This window comes from Anabrus simplex, chromosome 1, assembly GCF_040414725.1.
Source record: "Anabrus simplex isolate iqAnaSimp1 chromosome 1, ASM4041472v1, whole genome shotgun sequence".
NCBI classification, from domain to species: Eukaryota; Metazoa; Arthropoda; class Insecta; order Orthoptera; family Tettigoniidae; genus Anabrus; species Anabrus simplex.
The window spans coordinates 1,074,135,714-1,074,160,064 of record NC_090265.1 but is presented as its reverse complement, the minus strand read 5'-3'; the positions used below and the strand labels follow the sequence as shown (position 1 = coordinate 1,074,160,064).

The 24,351-nt window shown below is 38.4% G+C and overlaps 1 protein-coding gene across 1 annotated transcript in view; it reads right to left on the bottom strand.

The window, feature by feature from the left end:
- Positions 1-1,824: 1,824 nt before the first annotated feature.
- The window catches only part of LOC136857996 (3'-5' ssDNA/RNA exonuclease TatD), a 196,002-nt gene continuing 173,475 nt past the window's right edge, over positions 1,825-24,351 (bottom strand). The window contains exon 6 of the mRNA XM_067137169.1: positions 1,825-2,185. Coding sequence (XP_066993270.1) covers positions 2,026-2,185 — 160 coding nt within the window. The 3' untranslated portion in view covers positions 1,825-2,025. The remainder of the gene's footprint in view (positions 2,186-24,351) is intronic.

Genomic DNA, 24,351 nt, shown 5'->3' with positions numbered 1-24,351 from the left:
GATACAAAAATATTACTTACATTCCAGACTACCGTATTAGATACCGTACAACAATGTTATTTTGATACTAACCGTAGAAAGTTCTGAGGTCTAATGATGCAAAATGGAACGACACATAGTCTATTGATGCAATTTACAGTTCAACTGATTCCCGCTATGTCGCTTAGGTTTTCAGTTTACTGACAACTAATGCCCTCTTGTAAGACAGTGGGGAATTTATTAAAAGTAGTTCAAGCATTCCTCTACAAGATAGTGCTAAAATCTCAATTTTCGTCAATGGTGCTTAGTTGATTGATGCACAACTCCATCCAATTAACCAATTAAGGTTAAAATCCCCAACCCAGCCAAAACTAGAACCCGGAACTCCAGCATGCTAATTTAACCATATGGAGCCTGACAGAACTTGTGTCCTCGTCCTGATATGGTGGAGCATTTTCCAGAGACAGTCCCAATGGAGGTGAGCTGCAGGTGCCACCTCGTACCAGCGCTCCTGCAATTCTTAAATCTCTGGCAGCAACAAAAATCAATTGATGACGGCAGCTAATACAGCAACTAATTACTCTACAAAGGCGGACTTTTGCATAGTTGAACGTGCTCTTAAAGCAATAATCACCACCATCAGCACATAAAAATGCTATATGTTTAGTTATGAAAAAGATTTAACCAAATAAAAAATGTATAAACACTTTTAAAGCAGTACCATTAACAAGTTAATGGATTAAGTGGAAAGGTAAAAGTAATTGCGGCACAGTGAATGATGCACGCTATACTGCGAGCGTGCAGCACAAGACAGTTCTGTCATTTGTTTTAAAATGGAGGAAACCAATTTTTTCCACTATAATTATTATAAAAGATATTTACAAGTTTGATAAATGTTTGAAAAATCATATAGTGACTCAAATACATGATAAATATTTTGCCATCTGTGCCATATTTCATAATTTTTTCTTATTTATATATTATAATATGTGGATTTCATTCATTTATAACTTGCAATTTATATATTTATGATTATTTTTAAACACTGCATAAACATAACTTTGTTTACAATTTTTATAATATTTCAAATTTGAGAACTTACCTATAGCCAAAATACATTTCATATACTACTATTAAATTATATAGCTTTTGCATTCTGATAATGTTGGTGAAAGGTGGGCACATCACACATATTTTGACACATTTGTGTTATCATTTTCACTTCATTCTTGAAGTCCATGTATGTGTGTATGTTTCAAATTAATTTTTCAGATAATATGTAGATGAGGACAATTCCTTTTTTTTTCCCCCCATAAGTACCAAGTGTTGTCTTTTGACAAAATGTTGTAAGCAATAATTTGTTCATACCAATTTTGAGACTTAAAATATAAATATATTCACCAATTTTAACAAGACCTTCACTTTTCATGAACATCATAAAAAATAAACTAAAGACTACAATAAATCTAAATTAAAGAAGCCTGAAGGGAGATTTTTTATTACAGTACACTGCTTTCAAGCAATCAATCTTGTAGTTGCGTGTGATGGTTGATGTTGTGATCGCAGTAATGGGATCTCCAGTTTTACATGGTATTTGAACCCTAGGGATGTAATTTCTCATTCCAAACATACCACCTGCCTTAGCCAGGAGTCACAACATGACCACCTTGGCGCGCAGCCAGTAACTATACCAGCTATTGTAACTATACCAGCTATTGCATCCTACTGCATTCCTTTCGTTACTTAAGACTTTACCTTGCAATGAAGAAAGGATGTATTTCTAGTAGGTAGGTTTTCAAAAACAGATGATTTGAAAGCTCAGATAGGAACATTAAACCATTCTACTAACTTTAAAGTTAATTTATATAATATATATTTATATAATATACAATCATATATAGAATTTGATTATACAAATCTTAAAACAGAGAAAAATACATATATACATAACATTCTCTTTCTTCTTATTACTTCAGGTGTAGTCCATTCTCATCTTCTCTGATCATCAGATAATTGCATATATACTTCTTATGACTAGATCGACAATCAGGATAAACCAAAAACTTTGAGGGCATTGAAGGCGGTTGCCAAGGCCACATCTTCAGGATTCTTTTTCATGAAGGCAGCTATCATTTCAACGATAGCAGGAAGTGAGCAAGGTTCATTGCGTTGAAATGTACAATAACGATGCAAGAACATCAAAGATCTGAAAAAGTAAAAAAAAAAAAAAAAAAGAAAATTTTGTCCTTCATAAAAGCTACTAATTTTCTATGAAGAAAACTAAATAAAAAGGAAGGGCAAGCACAGAAAGTTACCAAAACAAGTATGACAACACTATTGTTAGATCTTAAAAGCAAGGTTATCATCACTGTCAAATAGGAGAGCAGGGGATGAGGGTGTTAGACAGAACAGGCCCTCAAAAGATGTGAGATATCTTGTGTAGAAGATGATGACTAACTTGAAATTAATTTCTCGTTGCCTTGCCAATACCATGGCTATGATATGAACCCCAAGACAATACAACATTTCCAATTCATTCGGTTCGTATATAATTAATTCCTCATGATTTTGATGACCTAATAATTTTTTTTTGGTTGGCCATGTTTGACTCAACTTTTGTAGGCCTAGCAAACATAAATAAAAAGATTTTAAATTCAACAGCTGCATTTACTATGTGCTAATCTGATTCATTATATTACTAAGTGAAAACCTCCTAGAAAATATATTACATGCATGTATTATGAATAGGGGCCGTATTTTATGGTAACAACGATACACACAAATTTTTTTGATATCTGCTTTCTTGTCTACATATGACTTTCCAGATACTAAAAGTACCGTATTTTAGCAAAATGAACTAGTGAAATATCGTGAAATCTGATTTATTGCGTGAATTGCGCAAATAATCACGAAATATACCCCACTTGGTACAAGAAATGCGAAATAGTATCGGAAGAGCTCTCCAAAACGTTTAAATGTTTCTGAGAACTTGATTATTGTAGTTTCCTTCTCATTTGCTTGATAGCTCTGTATATTCTCCACACAAATGTACACAAAGCGATGCGCACTGTGTATCGAACGTAAGTGTATTCAGTTCCGCGATCTCTAAAGCAAATGGAAATTCTAAGTTCCCATGGAGGGAATTAGATATTTTTCCACCAATAGAGCATATCAAAATCAGATCAAAAATTAGATGTATGGCTTTTCAGGCGTTTGCTCTATTAACCAGCATTTCGTCTTAGGTCTGACACTAGACTCTTCAGAGTGTCACATAGAACCTGTCACTGTTGTATTTTCGGCCCTCGAAAAACCTGTTGTGACTTCAGTTTTGGGCGTTTTTGTACTTATATGTTGGCATTTGCCAGACCTAAGACGAAATGCTGGTTAATAGAGCAAACGCCTGAAAAGCCATACATCTAATTTTTGATCTGATTTGATATGCTCTATTGGTGGAAAAATATCTAATTCCCTCCATGGGAACTTAGAATTTCCATTTGGAATTGCTAGGCGGGCATTAATTCCATTGTGGAGTTTTATCTCCCGTATGCAGTTATCAGACTGTGCCTCATAAATAGGCTTCTGATAAGTTCATCTGCATACACCCCAGCATCAGTGGGTAGGGTCTGAAACATCCCACTCTGAAGAGTCTAGTGTCAGACCTAAGACGAAATGCTGGTTAATAGAGCAAACGCCTGAAAAGCCATACATCTAATTTTTGATCTGATCTCTAAAGCAGTCGATAAAAATCGATATCTGTTGACGATTATAGCAAATAGTGACGTGGTCGTAACAAGATACAGGACTGGTCGTAGATACAGCAGTACTCAATGAGAGTTCGTTACTTACGAACCTTTATCGGCAAATGCCAACATATAAGTACAAAAACGCCCAAAACTGAAATCACAACAGGTTTCTCGAGGGCCGAAAATACAAGTGACAGGTTCTATGTATTTGATGCTGCAAGAAATATTCTAATGTATAAAGAGTGTACCGATAATATTCGTAAAGTGGAAACGTGCGATAAATAGAGCCTTGTGCGGATATACAATATAATATCCGCATCCGCGAATGGTTAGTCGCATCCGAAAAATGGTTATCCACAGATATTGCAAATATTTAAGTACCGTATATTATACTGAAGTTATTGAAACGGATAGATCTATTAACATGATACAATACGCCTAACACCTGGCACTAGAACCACTACAGTCACAGGTTTATGAGAGATTTTCTCTTGCGAAACTACGGACGTATTGACCTTTGTTCATTCCTTCCATTAATTGCGGGCAGGAGCCAGTTAGGCTTGGGTCAAATATACCAGTACTGCTTTATGGTCTCAAGGCTCTCGATACACCACTATTCTCCCATACCAATGTCAAGGGTCGCCTAGCCAGAAGCAAAAACAATAGTATACCTGGGTGGAAATCAAAACATATCATTATTTACAACTTAGCAAAATTAACCGCACTGCCATACAGTTTCTATCCGCCAAGAAACTAACTTTGCGGATATCTGCATCCATGCAGGGTTCTAGCGATAAACGCTGCAGAGAATCAGAATGAAGCAAATGAACAAAATTCTAAGCGACAAATAACAATCGGTGATACTTTACACATAGTAAAGGAGTTGAAAAATAATAGAGAGCAATTTGTAATAGACACAACAAAAGCATTCATGCAAGCCAATCTTCCTCTAGGAAAATTGGGTAATCCTGGCGTGAGGAAGAGCATGAATTTAAAAGGAAAGATAAATAATACTATCTTTACTGTAAAATATGACATATTGGTAGGCCTATTGTAAATAAATTGCCTGTTTGAGTAGTAATAATGTAATGTTTTTACGCCCCAATAACTAATTTTACGGTTTTCGGAGACGCCGAGATACTGGAATGTTGTCTCGCAGGAGTTCTTTTACGTGTAAGTAAACTAGTGACATGAGGCTGACGTATTTGAACTCCTTCAAATACCACCGGACTGAGCCATGATCGAACCTGCCAAGTTGGGGTCAGAAAGCCAACGCCTCAACCGTCTGAAGTACTCATCCTCGCCCGTGATAAAAGAGCATTATATCCATGAACATCTTCCAGGGCTATATGACTTTGCAAAATGCAATGAAAGCACATCTGGTTGAAGAAATGAAAGTAGACAGTGTTAGCAAACTTTTAGGAGGTTTTATAAAAGACCACAGTGAATTTGCATCCAAGTGTTCGCAAGCATTATGGTTTCAGACGTCTAATGTGGTCATCGAGAGGGGCTTCTCTGCTTACATAAAGACACTTTCTGACTGTCGCACAACTCTGCGTCCTGATAATGTTGAAATCATGCTTAGATTGTACTTTGGAAACAAGTAATTCAACGTCTAAAAATGTAGCCTATGTGTAAATTTATAATACAGGGCAGATCACCTAACTTAATTTCGAAGTACCAGTGATTTCTATAACATTTTGCATATTTGGCTTTTCTTTCTTTCTTAATCTGTTTAACCTCCAGGGTTGGTTTTTCCCTCGGACTCAGAAAGGGATCCCACCTCTACCGCCTCAAGGGCAGTGTCCTGGAGCTTCAGACTCTAGGTCGGGGGATACAACTGGGGAGGATGACCAGTACCTCGCCCAGGCGGCCTCACCTGCTATGTTGAACAGGGGACTTGTGGGGGGATGAGAAGATTGGAAGGGATAGACAAGGAAGAGGGAGGAAGCGGCCGTGGCCTTAAGTTAGGTACCATCTCGGCATTTGCCTGGAGGAGAAGTGGAAACCACAGAAAACCACTTCGAGGATGACTGAAGTGGGAATCGAACCCACCTCTACTCAGTTGACCTCCTGAGGCTGAGTGGACCCCGTTCCAGCCCTCGTACCACTTTTCAAATTTCGTGGCAGAGCCGGGAATAGAACCCGGACCTCCGGGGGTGGCAGCTAATCACGCTAACCACTACACCACAGAGGATTTTGGCTTTCATAAGATTTAATAACAATGATACATGAGAAGAGTTTACTTTAAAACCCCTTATCACAAAATTAATTACATTTACCCCATACGCTACTACAAGGAAGATTTCACAGGAAAAATCGATCAGTATAAAAATTTATTTCACGAAATACCTGCTGAAATAATGTCATTTTTAACACCGAAATCAACAGTTTTATTTCACCAAAAAATGAGGCCCTTAATTATGAACAATGTACTGCACATGAAATGACAGGTAGGTATTTTTAATTCAAATAGGAATAACATAATGGAACTTATGGATAATGGACTGCTTAAACTAATCAAAGAAATACATTATTATAAGAGATGTTAGCATATTTTGTATGCTTCATTTTAATGATATGGACTATTTAGCAGGTTATTTAATAATTCTGTGACCAGTTTTAATACAGTGTGTGTGTGTGTGTGTGCGCGCGCGCGCGCGCGCGCGCGCTATTACGAAGTACACTACAGATTAGATCAATATGCCAATCCAAACCTCAATTTGAATGATAACAGGAAAAACAAATATTTTATTTAATACATTTGTCCAGTTTATTGCCAATCAATATTTCAAAAAATTGTAAATCAATGCAATACAGTGGAAACTTGATTTTCCATTTTTGGAGGGACCAAAAAAATACATGTACAATATGGGAAAACTGAATGTCGGGGAACAAATTAAAACGAACAATTTATGTAGCTGAACATCACAATAATGAAATATATACAACTATAACCTTACAAACACTCCTAAACCAAACTAAGCCCTAATGGACTTTGGCCTACCTAGCGACCGCCGCTCTGTCTGATGGCCTGCCGATTACGAGGTGATGCATGGTCACTGTGACGAATCCTCTTGGCTATCAATCATTGCTCTTTAGACCAGGGTCACCATCTCACCATTAGATAATTCCTCAAATAATTGTAATCACATAGGCTGAGTGGACATAGAACCAGCCCTCATATGCAGGTAAAAATGTCTGACCTGAACAGGAATCGAACCCAAGGCCTCCGGGTGAGAAGCAAAGTTAGACCGGCTTCGAACATCAATTACACGAGTTAAAAATCTCAATACTTTACATTCAGTTTTCTGTGAAAACTTATTTCAGGTTAGCAATTCTGATCAGCCAATCACAGGTAATTTTTAATCACCGAGCTCAATAGCTGCAATCACGTAAGTGTGGCCAGTATCTAGTATTCGGGAGATAGTGGGTTCGAACGACACTGTCGGCAGTCCTGAAGATGGTCTTCTGTGGTTTCCCATTTCCACACCAGGCAAATGCTGGGGCTGTACCTTATTAAAGCCATGGCAGCCCTTTCCTATCCTATTGTCGCCATAAGACCTATCTGTGTCGGTGCAACGTAAAACAACTTGTAAAAAAAATTTAATTCTCTAATCTAATAAAATAAAGCATGTCCGATACAAAAGCGCCCAACATGTTTGCGAAATTCCTTCTTTTTAAAAAATCTTTCATCGTAATTTGGTCACCGGTATACTGTTTGTAGTAAGTTTCTGGAAGTCTTCTACCGCATAAATTAGGCCTACATCGACTTTTAAAAGCTATGTTGAACTCGAGAATTTTGATTGTATCGATTCTAAAAAGTTCTGGAATGCATTATAATCAATTCAGCCAGTCACCAGTAAGTCTTGGAACATCCATAAGGCTCCATAGTCTAGAAGTCAGTTCCATATTTCCGCACCACGCACCGCTCAGATCGCTTGGTCTGAACAACAAGCAGTTGAAAGCAATATTGTGTAGGCATGACACAATGTATAATGTTGTCTACGTGTGAATTGAGAGTTGTTATTAAATGCAGTCAGCATCATGCAAAGCTATTTTGTGTCAGGATGTAAATCTTAAACCACATAAATCATAAGGTTTTTCTAAAGTTTTTTAGCAGGTCAGTTGCAATAGGTCTGGCATTTTATAGATCACTTGGTGTGCATGGCTTCAAAAACAGGAAAGTACCTGAAATACTATGCTGGAAAAAAAAAAAAAATGAGTACACCTGGAGAGACGACATCAATTTTTATTCGAAGACGGCAGATGCCACCTGGGAGATAGTAGATGTACTGATAATGGTTTCAACGTTGTCCACCAACAGGTAGCGTAACGACATAGCTGCCAGAGCGCGTTCTGTGTGTACCCTTTGATAGGGAATGTTCAAAGCCATGAGGCTCAGTATGATGTAAACATGTGAAGCAAACATAAACATGTGAAGCAAACAGGCGCCATGCCACGGATATGCATTCATGCTTCCTACAGCCAACTGAGCGAGTTTGAAGGGGTCAAATTGTTGCTTTCCGAGTGGCAGGATGGTCCTTTTGGAGAATTGCCACACAAATTGGATATGCTGCATCAGCTGTGCAACAAGGCTGGTTGCAATGGTCATGTGAACATTCTCACACCCGTACACGAAGTTCTGGGTGTCCACGCAGCACCGATGTCCGCCAAGATCACTGTATTGTAAGGGCAGCAGCGGCAGATCGTACATCTACCACAGCACAGATAAGAGGGTTTGTGAGCCCAGAAGTGTCAACACGAACTGTTGCCAACTGGTTATTAGCAGTGAGACTATGGGCACACACACCTCTAGCCCGTCTTCCACTCACGCCACAGCATCGACGTGCATGGCTCGACTGGTGCCGTCAGAGGATCACTTGGAAGATGAAATGGCGGACCTAGGTCTACAGCGATGAAAGCAGATTCTGCCTGCACGAGGGAACGCTGACCAGCACTCGGTACGTGCAGAATATTGTAAGACCCGTTCTTTTGCCATTCTTGCAACAGGAAGGCGATGTGTTGTTGCAAAAGGATAATGCTCGCCCACACACAGCGCATGAAACTAAGCGTGCTTTGCAAGACGTGCAGCAACTTCCCTGGTAAGCACGAACTCCGGACTTGTCTCCTATTGAGCACGTGTGGAATATGACGAGACGTCAACTGACACGTGCGACTCGTCAACCCAACTCTTGCAGAACTACGTGAACAGCTCGAACAGGCATGGAATAATGTAACCCAAGACAGTATTCGTCATCTGCATGATCGAATGGATGCCAGAATCAGCGCCTGCATTGCCGCCCATGGAGGATACACCACGTACTAATATGGGTGTTTCAGCCTGGATCGATACCTGGTACTTCTGTACTGCTTGAGCTATTGATCTGTAAATGTAATCATTACATGTACTCCAAATGCACTGTTTCAACAATAAACCATGAGTGAATTAGAATTAGAGGGTGTACTAATTTTTTTTTCCAGCAGTGTACTTACACGTGATATGAAAAACATTTTCAATGCTGTGGACAAGCACCAAAACGCACTGAGAAAGTTCCATGAAGTTATCCAACATAGTGGTAATAGTTGCATCTACTGTAACTTTAGGTTCGCCATCAAGAGCACACACTAGATTTGGCCGACTTCATTTGGTCTTACATAGAGCTTAATCAACTGCAACCAATGCACCTCTATTTTTTATAGTCTCCTTTTGCGTCGGCCTATGAAAGGAATTCACTCATAGTTCACTGTCATTGACCACAAACTATCTTCACGTAAAAGATAAGATGAATGGTACGGGATGAAAAACGGTGAAGTAGGGATAAGCGGCACAATTTCATCAACAGATATTAAACCAGGGTCAATCCCAAGATCTCTCAGTTAATGATAACAGTTCAACAAGAACAGGTGAGAATCAAGTGCATTATTTATGTGGCTGCTTGATTCACAGAACAGCAAACAAAAAATTATACTGAACAATGAGTGTGTGTGAAATTGTTGGAATATGATTCTGAAACTCAGTGTATCCTTAGTGATGTAAGCGTTCCTTCCAAATTACAGGTTTCCTGCAGCAGTGATTCTAAATGTCTCGAAAATCCTTCATTAGCATTCTAAGATGTGTTGAAACGTATAGAGACTACAATGGAAGAAAAGCTAAACAGGAGAAGACCTGTTGTGGGGTAATATATTTTCAGACTGTGTGGATATGGCGTATGACCTTCAAGTGTCGTAAGTAAAGAAGTTCATGTTTTATCCATATTGAAATGTAATCAAGAGAATAAGGTATGAGGTTATCCACCTTTCAATACACTATAAGTAAAATGACAAAGAGATTTTAGATCATTTTACTATTTAAGGGACTGGTTTCGACCCAACCAGGGGTCATCCTCAGTCTGATGATTCTAAACATCAGCAAGTTATACAATTACGTACATTCATTAAAATCCCTTACCGTATGCATTATCTCAAAACATGAAACACACATTAAAATATATACACAGTTCAAAAAAATTAGAGGAACATGTTTTGTAACGTCTAGTATGTGAACGTTAATTTGGTAGCTGGGGTTCTAATGGTCATACAGCATACCTTGAGACCTTAGTTACTCAGGGTATGTCAAATCGAAGTTATACTCCATCTGTAGGCGTAGCCATGTATTAAACTGTCAGGTGACCCCTCAAAACAAAATGAATAGCGGTACGTCCGTGTGTCCTTGTGAGGTACACAGACTACTGCGGTCATTTGAGAACGTTGTACATCAACCAGCACTTCCCATGAGACATCTTAACAAGGTTCAAGTCGCAAGGGCCGTCATTTTGATCCGGGAATGATGGACTTTTCGTGGTGTTGCTGTGGATCTCAATGTCTCTCCATCAACTATTCACTGCTTGAACCGCTGCAATGAGACAGGCCAGTTCACAAGAAGGGTTGGATAAGGTCATGGACGCATGACAACCCCACAGGATGACCGATATCTGACCATCTGTGCATTGCGGCGTCGTTCAGCAACTGCCAGAGACCTGCAACAAGACCTCAGGAGGGTCACTGGAGTCACGGTGTCTGACCAGACAGTAAGGAACAGGTTAAGAGAAGTGTCCTTACGACCCAGACCTCCTGTTTGAGTGCCCCGTTTAACGCAATCGCGCAGCTCGCCCTCTGTTTGCCCGTACCCACGTCAACTGGCAGCTTCGCCAATGGAGATCTGTGTTGTCCACAGACGAGTCCAGATTTCCTGACACAGCGTCATGGACATTAACGTGTATGGAGATGCCGTGGTGAGCAGTAAATGCCAAATGTTGTCCAGGAAGGCGACCGAATCGGAGAAGGTACTGTGATGGTGTGGGATGGCATCAGTATTGATGGCAGTACGGATCTTGTTGTCGTCCGTGGTAATCTTACCGCTACGGGGTACATCGAGCAGATACTGCTACAGCATGTGTTGTTGGTTGCTATATACGGTGTTGGCCCTGAATTCGTACTCATACACGACAATGCCAGGGCTCATGTAGGGCACATCACCAGAGCTGTTTTGTGAGAACTGGACTTTCAAGAGATGGAATGGTCAGCAGTGAGTCCTGACCTCAATCCCATCGAGCATGTGTGGGATAGGCTTTACAGAAGTGTTCCTGGGCGTCCTATTCCACCACAGATTCTCCAATTACTCGAAGAGGCTCTCATTGAGGAATGGGACCTGATACTGCAAAGTGACCTCCGTCGACTTATATGAAGCATGCCACGTAGGTGCCAAGCTGCGATGAATGCTCGTGGAGGACATACACCGTACTGAAGCTCTCCAACTGTGATAAAAATCCACTCTGGAGGACTGTTATCACTTTGTTTTCGCCCCTATTTGGACATTTCCGTTTGTGTTCTGAAAATGAACGTGAATCCATCAATGTTCTTTTGTATACTTCAATGGTAAAGAATAAAGTTTTAGTTGGTAATATACCTGGGTGTGAGGTATTGTTTTGTAAAACATGACATACGTTCAAAAACATGTTCCCGTAATTTTCTTTGAACTGTGTAACAACAAAATAGAAGAGACTTAAAACACCACATGTGAAATTCAAATGAAAGTTTTGGTAAATTCCAGTCCAACAGAACTTGTTTACAAGTGTCAATTTACCAAAACTTTTATTTGAATTTCACATTTGGTGTTTTAAGTGTCTCCTATTTTGAAGTTTTATATATATATGTACTAATGTGTGTTTTATGTCTTGTGATAATGTATACGGTAAGGGATTTTAATCATTGTACACTAGTGTTCATTTAAATCTCGGGCCAGAAATATTCATTTTAGGCAAGGAAATCAGTACAGCCCTAAAAACCGGCCAGTACCAGCTTACGCTCTCTTTCATTCGTCATATTCATGTGGAAGCATAACACATGGAGACACCTGAAAAGCAAGAGGAGATAGAGAGAGCAAATGACGGGAGATCTTACATGATGATATAGATGTTGATTCCCATAGGGAATCTGAAATATTTGTCCTGAATGAGCAAATTTATAATACCAATATAAATGGTGCATTATTGGACATTATAAATTTTCCAGCTAACTCATTTCTGGTTGCCAGCGTTTCGCCCTTGTGTGCCAGGTTGGGCTCATCAGCTGGTACCTAGCACACCCACCACAGTAAACTAATACTATTTTATGTGGATTTAAAGCACTCTTGAAATCAAAAGCAATTAACTTGTGTTTGTAATGTACTGTGGATGAATATAATGAATTCCAATTAGTCTAGGTCTATATTCATAACAGTTTTCAAATTTGAAGACAAATCGGTCAGAAAAGATAGGAATGAAAAAGAATGCACTTATCGTAAAGATTACTGTTTTCATTTTCTGTTTTCTAGAACCATTTTTTTCCTTTCAAATTCAGCATCCTGTTTTTCTCTTTCAATTTTTACTTTTTCTGTTTTTCCTCCAAATCTTGCAATAGTAATTCGATTTTCCTTTTCTCCGTTTTCTTTTCTGATTGCTTTTCTTTTTATTTTCCAGGTATGACTAATACCTTCTTCTTAAAGCTCGGATTGAGGTCAGCATACTTCTATTGATAGTAACATTCCTCGAACCACCAACGTGTTTCACACTATCAAAAATTATTCATTGGGACACAAGTGATTCATCTAGAAGATTTTTGTAAAGCTTTACGGACAGAAAAGCCTGTCTCAACAAATGTGTTACCATGGGATAAAATGAAACAAAGTTTCATTAAAAACCAGAGATCTTCATATTTCTCATCTTCTATGAGATTGTAGTAAAATTCATCCAATCCCAAGTCATCCGTTCTTTTAGAAATGAAGTCATTAATTTGTTTATTGATTCCTGTTCTGAGCTTCATCAGTTAGCAGACAGAACTGTTGTTTGGCCTTTCCAGCACCTTTATAACATATTCTTGTATGGCTGTGCAAGTTTTTAAGAACGACATCAATCCTTTTCACTGGCAAACTGGATTTGAGCAATATCATTTTAGGGTCTAGGGCAGTGAGACCCCTTGCTAAATGTGATTTTAAAGGACTTTTCTCTCAGAGTTTTTCTAACATGATCAAGAGATTTCTGAACTCATTCTTAAAAGTAACATTTTCCCTTTCAGAACATTTAACTTGTTTGAGTAAGCTCTTGGCAGCATAACTAATATCCACTTTTTCTACTGAAAGCAGACTGGCACTATCTTGTAAGTCTAAATTTATTAACTTTTGGGAAGTAGGCCTATTTGCTTCAGCTATCTTTTCAGACTTAACAAATCTTATTTTTATGTTTTCCATAAGTTCTTCAAGTGACATAAGAAGGTATAGCACCACAGGTTTCTGACTTTGAAATCTTCTGAGGAAAGGTTCAACATCTGACAAAATACTTCTAAAAAGCATTTAATTTTGCCTCGGAGAACATTGTTCTGGATGCTGCGGAGGTTTCATCACAAGACTTGAGTGACAACCTGGAGAGCCCATATGGCTTCAGCTGATGTAACATCATTTTTCATTCACACTGAAAGTCTTTAAACTCCTCTGACTTGTTCCTGGCATTGCTAATTCATTTGTAGCTGTGTATGTAGAGTTAACTCCTGGCTGTGTATCTTCAAGTGGAGATAGAATAGAGGTATTCTCAGCAAAGAAAGAAACTGTTGGCTGAGAAGACTTAGCTTTCATGTATTTTGTATGAGTAGGTCCATAAGCATGAGAAGCGACTGCTTGTTTACACATATTACTAAGTTTGAACGACTTACAACATATTTCGCAATATGCTGAAGTTGCATCCTTTACCAATATGTCCAACCAACCACTTCGGGAAAAACTTTAAATGTTTATTAAATGTACACTGCTTGTTAGCCATTGTCATGAGTTTCAAGCAAGCATCCTACAACTGAAATAAAAAAGAATAACATAAAAATGGTTGAAAGAAATGACACAAGGGCACAACAAAAAATGTAGAATTGTTGTGCACTTCTTGTGCAAAAATACCTGAAAAAGAAATGCTACAATAGCCTGGGTTACAGCAGACTAGAGCAAAAATATCCCCTCAAATCCATCAGATGATTTCCCTGACTTTCTAATTTTTTTGTCTATTTCCCTGACCAAAATTTATTTCCCTGACTTTCCAAAATGTGGACATTATGAAAAATATCCCTTCTTATTATGACCATTTTTCTACCTTTATAAAGTCATTGAATTTTAAATAACTGCTGAGTTTAGTTCACATAGGGTGTATTCTTCTTTTTGCTGTTGTTTCGGCCATCTACGGACCAAGTTATTTCAGCTGTCCTTTCCCTTGTGCTAGGGCTTTAAAATTCGCCCAGTATTTCCGCATTCGAATCCTATGCTGTTCCTTCTTCGCTTCAGTCCATGTTTTGCCAGATTTTAGTTTTGGCTTTTCTTGGAAACCACGATGCTCTTGGAGTTTCTTCTTGTATAGGGTGTATAATAACAATAACAATAATAATAATAATAATAATAATAATAATAATAATAATAATAATAATAATAATAATAATAATAATAAAATACTTTATCCTCAACAACCAAAGTAAAAATAACCTGGCATTAAATAATTCATCAGAGACGTAAGGCTGTTTGGAAAACCATTCCTATGGAGTTATTGTCAGCGCTGATCAAACACTTAAATGCCATGTGTATTGGGGTGGGATTACATCGTGCACATTTCTTCACAATTAAATTACATTAAAATAAATTAAATTTCCTTGATTAGGAGAAGCCAGTATAGCCAGAATGTTTAACCATAGAAACAACTTAATCATTTCCCGAAAAAATTGTGTTGGAGCGACCTCTGAGTGTGTAACGTCACAGGCCACATCTCCTAGAAGACGAACACATGTGACGTTGCCTCGCTTACTTCCCCTTCATCGTCAGGGTTGGACAAAATCTACGCCCAAACGTTACCCATTTTCCTTTCCACCCAGCATTCTTCTGAACACAAGTGTACATACATTGTATAATTTGCTGATGTTTAGAATTATAATGCTGAGTATGACCCCTGGTTGGGTCAAATAAGGTCCCTTAACAATTACCCTGCTGATGCCTTAAATGTCGCTCCTCACCCGTGTGTTGACTAATTTCCAGAATTTATAGCTACGTTCAGAATGGCACAAAATGAATGTGATTTGAGTTACAAATAAATTGAAAAGTCTGTTCGATTTCCAAATCCTTACACTACAAATTTCAGATACGATTGAAAAACTATATTGTAAAACGATACCGCAAAATTACAAAAAGTTCTGGAAGAAAAAAATAAAAATAGTTAAATCAAATATGCTTGCATTACACTGTTGAAATAAATCTCAATAACAATTTACTTGATATAACATACTACTTTGAATTTAAAACCAAAAATGTCACTTCTCATAATGCACTACAGTATGGTAAATTTTGAAATACGGGGTGACACAAAGTCCAATGTCACAGTCAGTACACTGACATGAAGTGTCTTTTCTCCTGGCCTTGTCCGTGCAATGGTTTTCCTAGTCACTACAAACAATACATCTTCTCTGTGCCTTCTTTTAACCTTCAGAAAGGGGAACTCGGTCTGGAATATGTTTTCGAGTGATCCAAGCTATCTTCGAACTGGAGGTGCTGGGTTCAAATTCATTGCCTGCAGACAGCACTAATCTTGAGCAAACTTCTTGAACAAACTGGGAGGTCCTGAGTTTCTTTGCTTTCTGACTGTTGTGAAAAATACAACAATTCGCTACTGCCATCACAATGAGATTGAAGGCCAGTTTTTTCCACCACTTCACTGTTTTATGCTCAAGTGTCCCATATGATAAACGTTGGTTGAAGAGGTCAACACCAGGCTTATGAAGATTATAGTCATTCACAAAAAATAGGTTTGAATTTTCCTGACTCCGCCTTGTCTTCACAGTCTGCATACTGGCAGTGTGTCTGCTACTTACCATTCAAACATCTCGCTTGTTCTTCCACCGGAAGGCAAGGAGATTTTTCTTGCGGCGAATTACGTGGTCACCCTTCTTCAGTTTAGCATCCAGTAGTGCCTTCAGAAGTCCCTTCCTTGACTTCATTACAGTGTCCACTACCCCTGTATTCATCTCAGCTAAGTCTTCTACAAGAGGTACACTGGTGTAGCCGTTATCAAGTTGCGCATCCTTTTCGTGGTACACCTCACAGTTCCATATGTACCCCGTGCTCGATTCGGCCAGAATATACAATTTGATACCATACTTATTTGGCTTCTGGGGCATATATACTTTGAAATATATCCTACCCCTAAATGGGCACATACCTTTGTCAATAGTTACGTCTTCTCCTGGGTAATATGTCTCTCGAAATTTAGCGACATTTATTCACGAGAGGCCGAAGTTTAAGCAGAGCATCGTATCCTAGATTGCCTGGTTTCTTCTGACTAGTATTGTCAGATAGGTGAAACATGGAGAGAATGTTCAAAAACTTGTCCCTGGATAACACATTGGGATAAAAATTACAACTGAGAACCGGATCCATTCTCCAATGATTCTCTATCGTCAGACACAGGCTAATACACATGTGCAATAAAAATGCAAGAAACCTTTTCACCTCTGCATAATGCACTACAGTATGGTAAATTTTGAAACGAGGGGTGACACAAAGTCCAACGTCACAGTCAGTGCTCCACTGCCTAAATCGCAAATTGGCGCTTAACTTATTTTGTGATCAAAGTTTATTTAGTCATTGACGTTCATATAAATTAGTCTGCTCTTTCATTGTGTTCATGTCCGTATCAATAAAGTGCGTTAAAAAAAAATCGATTGGTTCACAGGACTGGTCTAAGCCGATGTTTTGTTCCACCCCGCTAGGCCCAGTGAAAACCATAATATCTGGAATCTGGTCAACCTCTGTCCATTCACTATCACCTGCACCACCTGTTGCCTACGCTCTCTTCCTAGAACGAGCAGGCGTGCCGGCAGAAGTAGAAGAGAGGACTGTCTCTTTGGTTGCGCCAGATTCAGAATTTGTAGAACGAATTATAACCCCAAATATACTAGCCATAGAATAATCTCAATGGTTTTGCAAAAAAAAAAAAAAAAAAAGACTGCTGTCTACAAAGGAAAAAACAAAAAGCAAAGCAAAGGAAAACAGATTTGACGTACCTGAACTTGCATCGTTTGGTGAAAGAGCGAAATCACTGTCGCTGTTTGTAAATATATCACTATCACTGTCACCAAATTCATCTAAAATTTCCTCTAATAATTGTTCTATCTGTTTCTGAGCCAGATCGGTCCAAAATTAAAAATATTTTTTATTCCATACAAGTGTCTGTTGTGGAATGTTATTACCGCCACATTCTTCCTATCTTTCTTTTTCCAAAGTTAATCTGTGTTTATTTACTAACTTGCTCTTTATTTTGTCTACATATTTCTTCGAATATCCATTTCTATTCGTGATCTCGTATATTGTATATTCATTTCTTTTTCAAAAGCTTGTCTTTTTAAGGGGAATTTAAGGGCCCTACTGATCATACTGTAAAATGATGCCTTCTTCTGATGCCCTGGATGGTTGGAGTCCTTCCTAATAATAGTACTAGTAGTAGTTTCCTTTCTAAAAACTTGGTACTCTAATTCCCTACTATTTCTTGTTATTTTGATGTCTAAATAGTCCAGCGATCTTCCTTCCTCTGACTCCACTGTAAATTTGATATCTTTGTCTATTTTGTTCACCCTTCTTAATACTTCTACCGCACCTATTTCTTGTTCATCTATAATAACAAAAACGACGTCTACATATCTCACCCGTTTGATTAATCCTTTAATTTTCTCAATTATCTTATTTGATTCCAAATAGTCCATGTAAATATTCGCCAGAATACCCAACGCCAGGGAACCCATAGCCAACCCCTTCTCCTGTTTGTATATTTTGTTATTAAATCCAAAATAACTGTTCTCTAATGTGTATGCTAACAACTTGATAAATTCTTCAATCTCTATTTTAGCCCACTATGTTCTGTTAAATTCCTTCTAACAATATTTATCGTTTTAGAGATGGGTATGTTGGAGTACATGTCTTTAATATCGAGACTATGAATTGTGTAATTTACCTTCATTTCAATATTCCTTATTCTGTTACAGAAATCGCTTGTGAATTTAAAATGCTTCCTTAAGAATACCTGTACAAATTTGGGCAAACCGTATGTTGAACTATTTCTACAGTTTACTATCGGTCTTATGGGAACTGAAGAGGCGAGCTGCTACTTACAACTAAGCTGCCAGTTACGTAATGTAGGGGAGGGAAGGGGGAGCATGTCAACGGTCGGAACTATTTCTTTCTCTCTCTCTTTCTCTGCTTTATCCTTGTATGATTGTATGCTAATTTGTACATCACATTTTTTCCATTCAGCAGTTCATTTAAATTATTCTCATTATTGTTTCTCTGGTCTACATTTAGATATATTTTCTCTAGAACGTCCATTAATTTTATGATTTAAAAATTATTCTATTTTTAAAGTTTTTGCTAAATAACATAGTAAGTGTAAGTGAACAGTTTAGACGAAAGAGATATTTTAACGATTTCAAGATTTATGTATATTTTGTTTTGTTGATGACTGTATTGTACAAACGTGTCAAGTCCAAGGATTTTGTTTGATGATTTTGCACCGCTGAGGAAGAGAGCAGTTGGGCTCTCGAAATATGTATGGTATATAATTATAATAAAATGTGAAGTACTGATAAGGCAGAAAAGTGTTTCATAGAAACAGTGTATGAATTTGACACATACGTCAGTTTGTTCGTCTAACGTTAACCTACCAACACAAAGAAGTTGAGTCCACCAAACACTAGCATCTGTGGTGTATCGTTCAGTGATTATGTCGATGTTTGTGCCTGAAAAAGAAAATTTGTGGCACGCATTACTTTTCTTGTTAATCAAAAGAAAAAGGCTGTGGAAAGTCATAGTTCGCTGGTAGAAACATATGGTGAACACGCTCCAGCGATTAGAACATGTGAGACATGTTCTAATTAAATAGCAAATATTTAAGATAAATATTATAACCAAGTGGTCCGCCTATTCAATACAATGTTCTAATTGGCAAGAAGACCATGCTTTGTGTCTGACGGGACCAGAGCGTTATTGTGTATTACGAACTCTTGAAGCCCGGCAAAACTGTTAATGCACAACGCTATCGCCCGCCAACAAACGATTAACTTCAATCCTGTATTGATCGAAAGGCCAGCCCCGTGGTGTAGGGGTAGAGTGCCTGCCTCTTACCCGGAGGTCCCGGGTTCGATTCCCGGCCAGGTCAAGGATTTTTACCTGGACCTGAAGGCTGGTTCGAGGTCCACTCGGCCTACGAGATTAGAATTGAGGAGCTATTGGACGGTGATATAGCGGCCCCGGTCTAGAAAGCCAAGAATAAAGGCCGAGAGGATTCGTTGTACTGACCACACAACACCTCGCAATCTGCAGGCCTTCGGGATGAGCAGCGATCACTTGGTAGGCCAAGGCCCTTCAAGGGCTGTAGTGCCATGGGGTACTGAGGTATTGATAGAAAGATGACCGCAATGGGCCAGAAGACATGGCAAAGTGATTTTGTCACACAACAGTGCACCGCCTTCACACAGCAAAACCAGTGAAAGACACCTTGAAATCGCTTGGATGGGACATCTTTCCGCACCCATCACCATCTATCACCTCTTCGCATCGTCCGGCTCTATGGCTAAATGGTTAGCGTGCTGGCCTTAGGTCACAGGGGTCCTGGGTTTGATTCCCAGCAGGGTCAGGAATATTAACCATCATTGGTTAATTTCGCTGCTATGGGGGCTGGGTGTATGTGTAGTCTTCCTCATCAAGACGCGCAGGTCGCCTACGGGCGTCAAATCGAAAGACCTGTACCTGGCAAGCCGAACATGTCCTCGGACACTCCTAGTACTAAAAGCCATACGCCATTCCATTTCATTTTACCTCTTCGCTTCAACGGAGCACTTCAGCAATTTCGAGGAAGGTGGTAACTGGCTCGACGAATGGTTTGCCGCAAACGACAAGCAGTTTTTCTGGCATGGTATTCATAACATACCTGAAAGATGGGCGAAGTGTATAGAAGCTAATGGCCAATATTGTGAATAAACAAAAATTTAATTTCCCCTGAAAATTATGTGTTTCCTTTACCACAAAAACCGGCTCCAACCGACGCGAAATCGGGAGGTTGTGGATTCAGATCCCACTGGTGTTCGGTAGGGCCATTTTTGTTCTGTGCTTAACATCTCTTCAACACGTACTAAATGTACGTCGTCACCGTAAGATCTATCTGTGTTGGTGCGACGTAAAACAACTAGCAAAAAGAAAAAAAAAAAACTAAATGTACGTAACACGACCTAATAGGTTGAAAGTCAATTTCAATTACAATGTGGTTGTGAAAATTCAATATTTAGGCAACAATATTGGTATATTCAGGTATCCTTGTTCATGCACTTGATTTCTAATTCGCTCAGAAAAGCTCATAGTTTTCAGTCACTGAACAACAGAATAACACATTGTTATTCCCACTACCTAGCTTTGGTATGGTGACACTCGAAACATTCTGCTACGCAAAGACCTACGTCATATTTACGGCAATATACAGTCATCATTTTCTTCACAGCACGGCCGGTGTTGTTTTTGGACTTATCGTAGCAAACCTTGCACGTATGCTGTGAGTGTCCTTCCTTTCTCACGCCCACTGCAGTTATTCTGTGTGAAAAATAATCTCTACCTATACTGGCCTTCCTGCAGATGGTGCTCATGATTCTTCAGTAATTTCAGCAGCAACACTACTCACCAAATCATCTGCCAAACATTCACAAAATTTCAATAGGGGAAGAAAAAACAGGCATGTTCACAGGAGCAATATCTAGTTTCCATTGTGTTCCCGTGCTTCGTCTTTTTGCAACTGGTTCTTCTGGTGATGGGGCCTTGTAGATTTAAAATTCTTCTTCACAAACACTTTCATACAGATCAGAATCCTAATCGTTTACAAGTTCTGTAATTTCACTTATCCGTGGGTTGTATGCATGTGTAGGATTTCGTTTACTTGTACTGGGTCCGGGATCCACATCTCAATATACAATTGCAGACTGTTCATTCACTACACTTTCACTCTAAATCTGTGAAGTCATACAATCCATCATTAGAACACACACGCATAAATTTGAGCTTATCTAACCAGAGTGTGCGAGGAGTACGTATGTCAGCAATTATTATTAATAATCTTGACCATGATTTACTGTCAACAATTAGGTAAGATCTAGCTGAGGGCACATGGCTATGAAACTTTGTCCCAAAATTGCACCACCAATCACTATCGATTGATAACACCACCTATCAATAGTAAATGAAATCGACAACACGTTAAAACAAAAACTAATTTGATAACATTAATAGCTTTCGAGTGACCGAGTTTCAAATTTTGTGGTAGTAGTATTACTAACAGCTGCACTCGGGCGCTCACCATGTGGTAGTAATACTACTACTGCTGGGCGCATAGTGTTAATAGAGCCTCTCAACACCCGCAAATGAATTATGGTGTTTTCCCAACAACTACGATGGAGACAACATGTACATCTGGAGAGTGTTAAGCCACATTGAACTAAGCGACATTTAAAAAAAATTAAAGTGAAGCGCGCTATATGACTGAAGTAAATGTTCTTTGTAAGCTGTTATAATGAGCTGAGTCAAATTGATATTGGTTTTGGCTACTGCAGTATCACTAACTGCAAGTTGATAACCCTGTGTTCAAGGAAAGTGAACTAAATTGGCAGAAACAGTCTTCTGTCAACGCTATAATGTTGTGTTCTGGTAGTAGTAAAGACCAAGAGAGCTGTAACCCGACAGATTTGTCGCCATATTCTGATGAACACTACTCGCCTTTATCAGATGATGGTAAGCAATTGATGAATTCATATTCCAAGAAATTAAATAGAGTAGAGGTTATGTAAAATATCCAATTACAAATCAGGCAGAGTGAACTATGTGACTCATGTCTTCTTTGCTATCTCGTATGAGGCTGTCATCTGAGGAGCTACAGGGGTTGCTGTTTATCTAGCAGGGACTAACGACATGGGAAGAAATAATGCCATAGGAATGATCTCTACCCTCAGATCAAAACTACAGGAGTTGCATCACACCAATGTTGTGGTATTTTCTGTTCCTCACAGACACGATCTTCTGGCGTGGTCTTGTGTTAACAAGGAGGTAAACAAGGTTAATGAAGAACTTTTGAAAATATGTAGACACTTCAAGAATGTAAAATATATAGATATAAGTAATTTAGGAAAAAGATTTTATACCTGGCATGGTCTGCACCTAAATAGGTTGGGAAAAAGGTATATTGTAAATAGTATAATAGAGTTTTCTAATGCAATTCAAGATGTAGAATGTGAAGCTGCTCCCATTCCTCTAAAAAACTAGAGAAAGTGGCTAATGTAGGTCGGTCTGTCGTGCTAGAGGCAAGGAATGGTATTAATACTTACGGTAGTCTATACAGGTTAGGTTCTTTTAAGACAGTATTGCAGAATAGTGTTAATGTGTAAGGTAGACAGACTAGGTTAGGTTCTCATCAGTTCAGTAAACTCAATGAACCTGTAGAAACAAAACTAGAAACAATCATGTTCAACATAGTTATTTTTCACATTAACTTACAGTCAATTAGAAATAAACTGGATGAATGAGATGTAATACTCCATAAAAGGCCTACTGATATTTCGTGTGTAAATGAGCAATGGCTCACTGGAGATGAGACCAATCTATATATACCTCATGATTTTGAATTAGGAAGTATTTTTACTAGAGACTTCCCACTAACTCGTGGAGGAGCTGCAATATATGTTAAGAAATCACTTAAATTTGAAGTAATAAATATTTCTTCCTTTTGCATTAATAACCCATGTGAATCAGTAGCTATTGGATTGTGTGAAAATAATTTTGTTGTAGTATCTGTGTATCGTGCCCCTAACACCAACGTGAAATTATTTATATCACTGTTAGAGAAGTTCATTTCTTATTTAACTGGTAAATATGATCAAAATATTGCTGTAGCTAGTGATTTCAATATAAATATCTTAGAGGTATCACAAAATACTCTGAAACTTCCTTAATATGTTAAGATCGCACGACTTATATTGTACACATGGTGAACCTACAAGAAATAATGCATGCCTAGATAATGTTGTAACCAATGTATACAAATCATTTTACAAATGTTCATTTCTAGGACAAGATGTACTGTCAGACCATGGTGGTATTTGGGTTGAATTTAAAGTTAACTGTAAGAGAAGAGTTTCTGAATCATCAAAAGAATTAAAATGCATTCAATGTGTCATATCACTTAAAGAGGTTAATGAATTCCAAGACAAATTAATAAGAACAGACTGGACTAGCCTTTATGCCATGAGTGATTTCAACTTTGCATTTTGTAATTTCATTAACATGATTATATTTTAATTCAGATTTCCCTGAAAAAGTTGTAACTATTAAGGCTAACTGCTCTAAACCAAGAAATAGAGTTAAAAACTGGTTTACGCCTGATTTGGGTAAAATGCGTAGCGTTATGTTAGCTTACTATAATAAGTATAAACTAAATCGTAATTTAGAAGATAAAGAAATATTCAAAAACTACAGGAAATTACATAAAAAACATATACAGTAGAAGTCTGCAATAGCGAGTATGGCATATAACGAGAACCCCAGCTGAAGTAAATGATCGCTTAATTTTAATGTTATATACTGAAATTAAGTAAGAATGTGATACACCTCAAGATATGGCAGAGTACATCACTGATTTCCGAGGACAGTTCATATTTTCTCGCATCTAGTTAAATTTTGGAGAGGCTATTCACATGTAAATTTTTAGTGAGGAAGTTATCATTTCTCTACATGCATTTGAAATATGTTTTCATGATACATATACAGTTAGGTTAGGTGACGCCATTTAAAGAAAACTGAAATGTTTGCCACAGAAGCCTCTGGAGCGATACCGTATTTCTCCGAATCCTAGACGTTTTTTCTCAGAATCTCATGCGAAAAATCAAGGGTTGTCTTGCATTCGCGGCGTAACAGTAAGTTAATGGATACCAGTGGCAACTACCTGGTAACCACGTTGCTTCTCTTCACCCCGCATGCGCACACACTAAACTCGTTGATAATAAACGACCGCCTCTT